The sequence below is a fragment of the Microtus oregoni genome, unplaced genomic scaffold, assembly GCF_018167655.1.
Source record: "Microtus oregoni isolate MIOR12 unplaced genomic scaffold, Mior012 000048F_ref0000485, whole genome shotgun sequence".
In the NCBI taxonomy this organism is placed as follows: domain Eukaryota; kingdom Metazoa; phylum Chordata; class Mammalia; order Rodentia; family Cricetidae; genus Microtus; species Microtus oregoni.
The window spans coordinates 11319169-11331185 of NW_024543222.1; the positions used below are offsets into that span (position 1 = coordinate 11319169).

Below are 12017 nucleotides of genomic sequence, written 5' to 3' on the forward strand. Positions count from 1 at the left end.
CTTCTCCCACAGCACCTTCAAAGACCACAGGTTCTGCAGACACTGAGTTTTACCACCTGGCTGGGAACTGTTAAGGCAATGTATCTTTGCCATTCTAGGTCATCTAAATTACAGTCGTTTATTATCCAGTACTGAGTAATCAATATACCTATCACATTGCAATGTTTATGTTTGGTTTTTTTAATAACAATACCCAGCATTAAACTGACAATAGAAGCAATTTGCTAAGAAGAATATATAAGTAAATTATTGTGGCAAATATTAATCAGTGTCTTTCTTGATAAAAGCATTATTAACAGGAGGGGGGTTTATACATTTTATATATTATATATGAATTTTTATTTAGCTATAGAGAAAATTAAGTGATATTTTCAGGAAAATAATTCTAAGTTGGAATCATTATATGAAACAAAATAAATCAGACTTAGAAAGAGAAATACACTATGTCTTTTCCTCATATGCAAATCCTAGATTTTAGTGTGGGGATGTGCCCTTGAGTGTACGTGTCCATGTGTGTGCATTTGGGCATGTGTGTGTTTGTGTGTACTGTGTAAGAAACAGCAGGGAAGGAAGAGCTCTCGAGGGCGGAAAGAAAACAGGGGACTGGAACACATGTGAGAAGAGGGCAGCAGGGCTTCGGAAGAAGAAGGAAAGGGACAACAGCAAAAGGAGATAAGGGATGAGGGAGAGGAGTGGGAAGACGACAAAGAATAACAAAATATGCATGAAATGCCATCCTGAAACCCACTATCTGCGGGCTTGTTTAGGCAACGAGCAAAATAATGACACTAGAGAAGCAGCTTTTCTTCGAACTGTAAGTTTGCATACCTTTTGAAATAAGAATAACTTTGTTTTAAAAACTACGATTGCCAGGTCTCTGTGAGTTTGAGGTCAGCCTGGTCTACAGAGAGAGTTCCAGGACAGTCTCCAAATCCAAAGCTACACAGAGAAACCTATCTTGAAACCCGCCACAAAAACTATGATACTATGATTTCCATCAATATTTAACATTTCATATAAGTTCTAGTCAATGGACAGCAGTGAGGTAAAATACTTGTTACATATGTTTAAAAGGCTAAAATCCATGACAAACACGTATAGCAAAAATGTATCTCTTAAAAATATTTATTCATTTACTTGTTTATTTATTTAATTGATGTGTCTGGGTGTCTTATGTACATGGATGTCTGTGCACCACATGTGTGCAGTGTCGTGGGAGCATTCGACCATCTAACACTGCAGTTACAGACAGTTGTGAGCTTCAGTAGAGCAGCCAGTAACTTACAAAAGTCCTCTGTATGAGCAACAAGTGCTCTTAACCATTAAGCCACCACTCAAGCCCCCCAAAATAAGTAACTTTTAATAATAATGTCAAAAATATCATAAATAATATTCTGAAAAAGATATTCTCCAAACCCTATTTCTTTATGAATGTGGGGAGTTAATTCTAAATATAACCATCAAAGGAAAGGGTTCAGGCAGGACAGTTCTGCTCAATAAGGAAGATGGACATGCACACTGAGCATCAAGAGTGACTATAAGCCACAGTAATGATGTCAGCTAAGGCAGAGAAACTAGGTAGCTGTAAACCATGGAGAACTTCACTGAAGGGAAGTTACATACACAACAGCCAAGGCAGATCAAGAGAGAGGAAGAAGGACTCAGAAGTGAAACTGGAAAAACAAGGGTAGTCATGCACATGAAAACAATGAGATTAGATTTTAATCAGTAGTCACAAAAAAGTAACAACAGGAAAGATTAAAGACTCCTGTTAAAGAACAATTTAAAAACCTTTAGTAAAGCATATATATAGGCGAAAATCCTGCACTCTCAGTAAAAAGCAGGACTTGTGTGGCAATGTGCAGGTGATACTTGCACTGAAGACTAGCCATAGCCACATAGTAAGTGCCAGACCAGCCTGAGATGGGCAGAGCAACCTTGTTTCAAAAAAGGAAAGGAAGGGGAAGGAGAATGGGGGAAATGGAAGCAGAAGAGGCAGGTAAATAAGAAGGAAAAGGAAGGATATGAGTAGGGGAAGGAAGATGGGAAGAGAAAGAAAGAAACAGAGGGAAATCAAGATAAAGGGAAGGAACAGGAAAACTGAAAAGAGATGAAGAAAAAAGAAGAGCGAAAAAGGAGTGGGGCTAGAGACAGGGAAATAGGCAGGAGAGAAAACACAGAAAGACAGCAGGAATGAGGGTGGATAAAACTGATGAAGTTAGGGCTTCTTTCATTGAAAGATTACCTCTCCCTCTATTATAGGAACACTATCTCTCTCGAAAGTTATATTCCTTTTAGAATTGGTGAGGCCTCCATCTTACATATAGGAAGCTGCCAATGGGCCTTTTCAGGAGTCTCTAAAGTGAGGCTCACCATTTCCTCACGACTTGAACAAACTCTTAGTTTGCTTTCTATTGCCAAGATAAAACACTAGGACCAAAAATGGAACGTGGAGCCAGGAAGTGATGTAGAGGCCATGGAGGAATGCAGCTAACTGGCTTGCTCTTGCTCAGCCTGCTTTCTTATACAATCTCAGACCGCCAACCCAGGGGCAACACCATACATAGAAAAGTGGGTTCTCACACATCATTAAGAAAACAATCACAGGCTTGCCCATAGGCCAATCTCATAAGGAGCATTGATATTCCTTCTCTCAAAGAACTCTAGCTTTTGCCAAGTTGACATAAAACAAAGCAGCACAAGCTATTGTTGACCAATAAAAGAACTTGATCTCCTGCTTTCCCAAATCCATATCAGAATAACAAACCAAAGGGACATGAGTCCTCAGTCCAAAATAACTGAGACCTGTGGAAGCTATATTGAAAGACAATAAATTTATTTTTAAAAAGCAATGTAATTGTGATGTGGGATTTCCCTCTATATGCTATGATTACCATTGAAGAATAAAGGAACTGCTTTGGGCCTATCACAGAGCTATAGGGGAACAGAGCTAGGCCAGGAAAACTAAGCTGAATGCTGGGAGAGAGAAGGCAGAATCAGAAAGAAGCCATGTAGCCACCAGAGATGGACACTGGAACTTTACCCAGTAAGCCACAGCCATGTGGCGATACACAAATTAATAGAAATGGGTTAAATTAATATGTAAGAGTTATCCAATAAGAAGCTAGAGCTAATGGGCCAAGCGGTGAGTTAATTAATACAGTTGCTGTATGATTATTTCAGTTCTGGGCTGCCAGGACAAACAGGCAGCCTGCTACTACACAATTGTCCAAGATTGCTTTCTGTCACTGTGATAAACACCATAACCAAAAGTAATACAAGAAAAAGGGGTTATTTCAGCTTATACTCCTAGGTCACAGTCCATCACTGAGGGAAGTCAGCTCAAGAACACAAACAGGAAGAAAAACAGAAACAAGAATGTTGGTTATTGGATCACTCATTAACTCATGCTTAACAATTCTTATATACATAAAACCTACCTACTTAGAGTCAGTGCAACCCATAAAGGACTGGATCTTCCCACATCAATCATCAATCTAAACAATTTATCACAGACACGGTCACAGGACAATCTGATCTAAACAATTCTTCAATTGAGGTTTCTTCTACCCAGGTGACTCTAGAATATACCAAGTTGACAGTAAAAACTAACAAGGACAATAATATATATCATTTTATGGTTCATAATAGATAGTACATTATAATAGTCTAAATATAGTTAGAACAAATAGATCTAAACTAACAAATATATTCAAGATGCTATTAACAAATTAACTGGTGAGAAGGGATTTTTTAGAGTCAAATGAAAATACTTGGCATGAAAAAGTAGTTGAAATAAAAAGTAAAACACATAATACGCAGGAGCAAACCTATTAAAGGATGAATTGATGAGGGTAGAATCAAAGAAGCTTTCATAGAGAGAAATAAAGAACAGTGAGAAACTGCAAGAATAGAAAACACAAAATAAGACCTAAGAGACAGAATGAAAAGCTCTTTTTTAAAAAAATAACTTCTATGAATACATTTCTCATAACAAAACAAGGAAAAATATTAAAGAGATCAAAACAATGACAAATGCCATTTCTAAAAGCACTATAGAGACATTTAGCATGTGATGTGGGATTCTCTTCTGTATGCTGTGAATACCATTCATTAATAAAGAAGTTGTTTTGGGCCTGTGATAGAGTAGAGCAGAGCTGGTGAGAAAAACTAAACTGAATGCGAGAAATGAGGCAGAGTCGGGGAGAAGTCATGTAGCCCTGAGGGAGATAGTTGCTAGACTTTACCTGGTAAGCCACAGCCACATGGCAATACACAGATTAATAGAAATGGGTAAAATTAAGACATACGAGTTAACAAATAAGAAGCTAGAGATAACGGGCCAAGCAATGGTTTAATTAATACAGTTTCTGTGTGATTATTTCGGGAGTCTGGGTGGCCAGGAAACAAACAAGCAGCCTCTTACAACAAGCATGCATAAACCCTGGGGATTTGCAAGTATTTAAAACTACTTATTCATTTGGGAAGCACTAGGGACCAAATTTTTTCCTAATATCACCTTATAGGCATGGCCCCACTGTTTTCTGGCATTGAACACTGAGTTAAAAAGTCTAAAAGCATCTTGATACTCTTTGTCTCATAAGCAACTCAGTTTTTCATTGGAAGGAAGTGGTGCTTTACAGCCTGCTACCCAAAGGGATTCGGAGGCTCTGGAAATTCTGTTCACCACAGCCAGCAAACTACGGCAAACTCTGAGACTGTTTCTTCTCTCCAGAAGATCACCAGTGTTCTCCTGGAGTTACAAGTGAGACGAGCCTGTGCTCCACAAGCTGGAAGAGACCATCCACACCTGCTGTCTGCTCTTGCTTAGTCGCTCAGTTTAAAAAGTTGCATCAGGTGGATGATGGTTCTGATGTGTTCTTGGATTCGATTTGCCAGTATTTTGTTTAGTATTTTTTGTATCAATGTTCATGAGTGAGATTGGTCTGTAACTCTCTTTCGTAGTAATGTCTTTATGTGGTTTGGGTATCAGGGTAATTGTAGCCTCATAAAAAGAGTTTGGCTGTGTTCTTTTTGTCTGTTGTGTGGAACAATATGAGGAGCATTGGTATTAGTTCTTTGAAAGTCTTGTAGAATTCTGAGCTGAAACATCTGGTCCTAGGCTTTTTGGGGGTGGGAGACTTTTGATGACTGTTTTTATTTCTTTAGCAGTTATAGGTCTGTTTAATTTGCTTATCTGGTCTTGATTTAATTTTGGTAAGTGATTTTTATCCAGGAAGTTGTCCATTTCCTTTAAGTTTTCCAATTTTGTGGAGGACAGGTTTTAAAATATGACCTGATGATCCTCTGTATTTTCTCCATGTCTGTTGTTATGTCTCCCTTTTCATTTCTGATTTTGTAAATTTGGGTGCTCTCTCTGTCTTTTGGTTAGTTTGGATAAAGGTTTGTAGTAATAAGAGCGGCGGGCTGCGTCCCTGGCACCCGGCCGCCCCCACAGCTAGCTTTACCCGAAATAATTACACGGAAACTGTATTCTTTTAAACACTGCTTGGCCCTTTAGCTCTAGCCCTTACTGGCTAATTCTGATATCCCGATCAACCCATCTCTAATAAACTGTGTACACCGGTCTTACCGGGAAGATTCTAGCCTACGTCCATCCTGGGTCGGAGCTTCATCGCGTGTGTTTGCCCGGGAGTGGGGCATGGTGTCTCTCTGCTCCAGAGAGCAGAGCTGTCGAGTCTCTGTCTGAGGCGTCTTACCTCACTTCCTCTTCCTCCCAGCATTCTGTTCTGTTTACTCCACCCGCCTATGTTCTAAGCTATGAGCCCAAGCAGTTTGTTTATTACTTAACCAATGAAATCAACAGATTGATATATGACACTCCCACATCAAAGGTTTGTCTATTTTGTTGATTTTCTCGAAGAACCAACACTTTGTCTCATTGATTCTTTGTATTGTTTTCTTTGTTTCTATTTTGTTGATTTCAGCTCTCAATTTGATTATTTCTTGCCAAGTAGTTCTCCTGGGTGAGTTTGCTTCTATTTATGTTCTAAAGTTTTCAAATGTTCTGTTAATTCACTAGTGTGGGATTTTTCCAGCTTCTTTGTGTAGGCATTTAGTGTTATAAATTTTTCTCTTAACACTGCTTACATTGTGTCTCATAAGTTGGAGTATGTTGTGTGGTCATTTTCATTAAATTTTAGGAAGTATTTAATTTCTCCCTTTATTTCTTCATTGACCCATTGATGATTCAGGTGAGCATTGCTTAATTTCCATTTGTTTGTGGGCTTTCTGGAATTAGTTTTGCTGTTGAATTCTAGTTTTAAGCCATGGTGATCCGATAAGATCCATGAGTTTATTCCACTTATTTTTGTATCTGTTGTGGTTTATTTTGTTACCAAGTATGTGGTCAATTTTTGAGAAGGTCCTATGAGGTGTTGAGAAGAAGGTATATTCTTTTCTGTTTGGATAGAATATTCTATCAATGTCTGTTAAGTCCATTTAAGTCATAACATCTGTTAGTTCCCTTATTTCTCTGTTCATTTTTTGTCTTACTGACCTGTCCAGTGGTGAGAGTGGAGTGTTGAAGTCTCCCACTATTAGTTAAAGGTATGATTTAAGCTTTAGAAGTGTTTCTGTTACATATGAGGGTACTCTTGTATTTGGGGCATAGATATTCAGTGTTGAGATTTTTCTCTTGATGAATTTTTCCTGTGACTAATTTGAAATGTCCTTCTTTGTCTCTTTTGATTGATTTTAGTTTGAAGTCTATTTTGCTAGATATTAGAATAGCTACACCAGCTTGTTTCTTAGGTTCATTTGATTGGAAATTTTTTTTCCCAAACCTTTACTCTGAGGCAATGTCTGTCTTTGAGGTTGAGATGTGTTTCCTGTATGCAGAAGAAGAATGGATTCTGTTTTTTTATCTAATCTGTTAGCCTGTGTCTTTTTGTAGGTGAGTAGAGTCCATTTATATTAAGAGATATTAATGACTGGTGATTGCTATCTCCTGTTAATTTAGTTTTTGTTGGTGGTGATGTAATTTGTATGTTTTCCCCTTCTTTGGGATTTGCTGCTGTGAGATAATCAATTGTCTGTGTTTTTGTTGATGTAGCCAACTTTCGTGGGTTGGAGTTTTCCTCTTCTAGTACTTTGTGTAGGGCTGAATTTGTGGCTAGGTATTGGTTAAATCTGATTTTGTCATGGAATATCTTGTTTTGTCCTTCTATGGTGATTAAAAGTTTTTCTGGGTATAGTAGTCTGGGCTGGCATCCATGGTCTCTTAATATCTGCATAACACTTGACGAGGACCTGCTGGCTTTCATTGTCTCCATTGAGAAGTCAGGTATAATTCTGATAGGGTCTGCCTTTATATGATACTTGGCCCTTTTCCTTTGCAGCTCTTAATATTCTTTCTTTATTCTGTATGTTCAGTGTTTTGATTATTATGTGATGAGAGGACATTTTTTTTTTGATCCAGTCTATTTGGTGTTCTGTAAGCTTCTTGTATCTTCATAGGTATATCTTTCTTTAGGTTGGGAAAGTTTTTTCCTATGATTTTGTTGAATATATTTTCTGTGCTTTTGAGTTGAACATCTCCTTCTTCTATACCTATTATTCTTAGGTGTGGTCTTTTCATAGTCACAGACCTCGAAAGAACTGTACTCAACTTCATATGAAAAAGCAAAAAACCCAGGATAGTCAAAACAATCCTGTACAATAAAAGTACTTCTGGAAGCATCACAACCCTGACTTCAAACTCTACTACAGAGCTACAGTACTGAAAACAGTCTGGTATTGGCATAAAAGGACCAATGGAACCGAATTGAAGACCTGGATATTAATTCACACACTTTCGAACACCTGATTTTTGACAAAGAAGCAAAAAATATCAAATGGAAAAAAGAAATGGTGCTGACCTAACTGAATATCAACATGTAGAAGAATAAAAATAGATCCATATTTATCACCATGCACAAAACTCAACTCCAAATGGATCAAAGACCTCAACACTAAGCCAGCCACACTGAACCTCATAGAAGAGAAAGTGGGAAGTACACTTGAACACATTGGCATGGAGAAGCACTTCCTTTATAAATATAAAACCAGTAGCACAGACCTTGAGACAATTAATAAATGGGACCTCCTGAAAAAGCTTCTGTAAAGCAAAGGACACAGTCAACAAGACAAATGACAGCCTACAGAATGGAAAAAGATCTTCACCAACCCCTCATCAGACAGAGGTCTGATCTCCAAAATATACAAAGAACTCAAGAAATTGGTCATCAAAATAATCCAATAAGAAAATGGACTACAGAACTAAACAGAGAACTCACAACAAAGGAATCTAAAATGGCTGAAAGACACCTAAGGAAATGCCCAACATCCTTAGTCATCAGAGAAATGCAAATCAAAACAACTCTGAGATTCCATCTCACACCTGTAAGAATGGCCAAGATCAAAAACAATGATGACAACTTATGCTGGAGAGGTTATGGGGTAAAGGGAGCACTTCTGCATTGCTGGTAGGAGTGCAAATTGGTACAGCTCCTTTGGATATCAGTGTGGCGATTTTCAGAAAATTAGAAAACAACCCTCCTCAAGACTCACTAATACCACATTTGGGTATATAGCCAAAGAATGCACAATTGTACCACAAGGACATGTGCTCAACTATGTTCATAGCAGCATTGTTTGTCATAGCCAGAACCTGGAAACAACCTAAATGCCCCTCGATCAAAGAATGGATAAGGAAAATGTGTTACATTTACACCAAGGAGTACTACACAGCACAAAAAAATAACAGCATCTTGAATTTTGCAGGAAAATGGGTGGATCTAGAAAACATCATATTGAGTGAGGTAACCCAGACCCAGAAAGACAATTATCACATGTACTCATTCATAAGTGGTTTTTAAACATAAAGCAAAGAAACCAGCCCACAAATCACAATCCCAGAGAACCTAGACAACAATGAGGACCCTAAGAAAGTCATACATGGATCTAATCTACATGAAAGTAGAAAAAGACAAGATATCCTGAGTAAACTGGAAGCATGGGGACCTTGGGAGAGGGTTGAAGGGGAGGGGACAGGCAGGGAGGGGAGCAGAGAAAAATGTAGAGATTAATAAAATCAATTTTAAAAAAGTTGCATCAGGGACATTTCAAGCACATGCAAATGCATTATGATCAACACATTCTGCCCCACCCTTGCCTCTTCTTTCATACCTAGCAGCCCAATATTGCAGACTCACTGAGCTGCCTGATGCCTCCCAGGCTGTGTGGAACAGCTCAGCCATGGTTCCCAGAGTCCTGGGCTTTCTTGAACCTGTCAGATCAATTTCAGCCTTTCCAACGCTATTATGATTTGAATCTGAACTGTTTCTCACAAAGTCACGTTTTGAAAGTGTGGTCTCCCAGTAGCTGTGCTGTTTCAGTAGTCTGTGAAGCCTTTAGGTGGTAGACCCTACTAGCTAGGGGCGAGCCTTTGAAGGTTAGTTTCTGTATAATTTGTTTGCCAGTAATTTCTTTGTTTCTTAACTTGTTGTTCCATAAGAAGCGTCTGCCACATGTTCCTGTCACCATGAACTCTACAGCCTTCCCAGACTGAGAGATCCTCTGAAACAGTCAGCCAAACGAATCTTTTATTGCACAGTTTCTGTACAGCATTTTCTTTCGATGGCATAAATGTAACTAATACAAACTCCAAAAGTTCTATTAACTTTTGTGGGTTTTGTCCATCTTCATTTCTGAACTTTTCATCTGCTTTTGTCATTTTTACAAGAAACGGAGATCAAAAATCCCATCTTCAAGCAACTAATTATATTCTTAAAGCAAGTCTTTCTTTTTCACTCACATGACTCTCTAATTCTTAGATGGTGCATTTTCAAAGACCCTAACTGTTGAAAGCTTATTATGTAACTTCATTCATATAGCAATTCAATATTGCCAAGAACTATTATTTTCTTATCAAAGAAAAAAGAAAACTTAACATTCAAAGAGTTAAGAAGACCCCCAAACTGCTAAGGATTTGATAGTTCTCCAGGTGACATGTGTATTTACATGCCTCAGTCAGGAAGCTCTGCTAGGAGACTCTGTCAGAGCAGAAACACTCCCAATTTCCATCACACCAACTTCAAATATCATCAAAAATCGCCCTTATATCCAGTATAAAAGAATTTTAAAAAGAAAATAATTATGTCTGAACTAAAAGTAAATGAAAAGAATTTGCAACCACTTCTAAGAAATTAAGGCACAGAGGTAGCATCAAACAATCCAGAGTCTGACATCTTAGTGAACTTCCAGGGGCTGTCATTCTCACTGTATCAAGTAAGAGAGTAGAGCTTTTACTTTAAATTTAGTAACAAATTTATATAAAATGTGTATCAGTGAGGGTGCTGACATGGAAAACAAGACGGATGTGAAGAGCGAAACAGAAGAGAAAAGCACTTACTGTGGACTGTGTCTGCACCAGGTAGTCACCCTCCATTTTATTCAGCCGCACGTTTGTGTCCTCCAGCAACTCCTGAATAGTCTCCGTATGTCGCTTCTGGAGCTCAAATTTTTCCTTTTCCATTTCTGCTACAGCATTGTGAAGCTGCACAATGAAGACAAGACTCTTTCACTATCATGGAATATGTTATTTTGATAATTAAAATGTTTTCTAATGTTCCTATTTATATCTATAAAGTGATCTGAACAAGAGTCTAAGACTCACAAGTAAAAATATCACACAAAGAGCATACATTTTTTTCCTCTGCTTTCCAGAACAGGAAATTTCAATAGGTGGGCAATACTAAAGGAATTTTCTGACTTGGGTAGAAAGTAAGTAAATCTGATAAATAGTACATTTCTCAATGAAACATTATTAGGAGTCTGAAAAATACACAAACAGAAATATTAATAATCTTATTGTTGTTCATTATGAATAACAACTGTATTATTTATTTCATTTGTACAATACAAATAGGAAAATGCTTCTTCTCCTATACAAATTTCCAGTAAGATACTCATTCAGCATTCCATAATCAATACAAACAACAAACACAAAGATCACATTTATGAGTGGAATATACAGCAAGGCTGACAACATGGCAAGTATCATATACAAAGATCTTAATTGACTGATAGCCTTATGTTGACCAAATGAATGAAGCTTTAACAAAATCACTGTGAACTAAGGTAAAGGAAGCAGATAAAAGTGGAGGCCTGGACAGGATGCAGCAGTGAGCTTCAGGGCAGAGGCAGAAAGCTGAGCAGGAAGAGCACAGCTTTTTGCCTCTGCCTGTGGCTGCTCACTCTCGGATCTCACTAGGAAAGCAGCTTATCCAGTGTCTGTATGAGATGGAGAAAGCAGGGGTTCCGAAGAGTCTAACAGATGCTTTTGACTCGCTCTCTGTGAAAAGGGAGAAAGGCAAGGGGCTATCACAGGCAGGGTGAATCCTCACCTGACCAAGGAGATACTGAAACAGATGCAGAAAAGCAGGCAAGTACAGAACCAGCCTAGCAAGAATCCCAAGAATCTCATTCCAGGTTCAAGCTCAACAAGAAGAGTAAGGATGACTCAGAAATGGCCACCTGGAAGATCCTTGGACTTTGCAGATTTAATGTAGGCAGTTTTGACTACTGTAAGCACTCCTTCAAATCTTACTGCTGCATCTGTAATTTGTCTAAAGTCTGTGTTTTTCAATGCAGGGCTACTTCGTACTTAAAAGTGACCCAAGATGATTCCTAAACCCCAGTACCAACACCTCAGTGCTTCCCCAGGGCATGCCAGAAGAAACTATTCACTGGGGATTTTACTCACCAAAACAAGTTTACACTATAAACTTCAGTCTGGTTAGATAGTGGTGCCTAGCATTTTAAGAGAGAAATTGATGTGGGAGTGATTTCTTATTAATAAAGAAACTGCCTAGACCCATTTGATAGGCCAACCCTTAGGTAGGCGGAGTAAACAGAACGGAATGCTGGGAGAAAGAAGCTGATTCAGGGAGTCGCCATGATTCTCCCACTCCAGACAGACGCAGGTTAAGATCATTCCTGGTAAGCCAGCTCGT

The 12017-nt window shown here is 38.4% G+C and overlaps 1 protein-coding gene across 2 annotated transcripts in view; it reads right to left on the bottom strand.

The window, feature by feature from the left end:
- Nucleotides 1-12017, bottom strand: part of Cep112 (centrosomal protein 112) — a 396051-nt gene that overhangs the window by 289725 nt on the left and 94309 nt on the right. For both annotated transcript variants that reach the window (XM_041635859.1, XM_041635858.1), the window contains exon 12: nucleotides 10415-10558. In XM_041635859.1, coding sequence (XP_041491793.1) covers nucleotides 10415-10558 — 144 coding nt within the window. The remainder of the gene's footprint in view (nucleotides 1-10414; nucleotides 10559-12017) is intronic.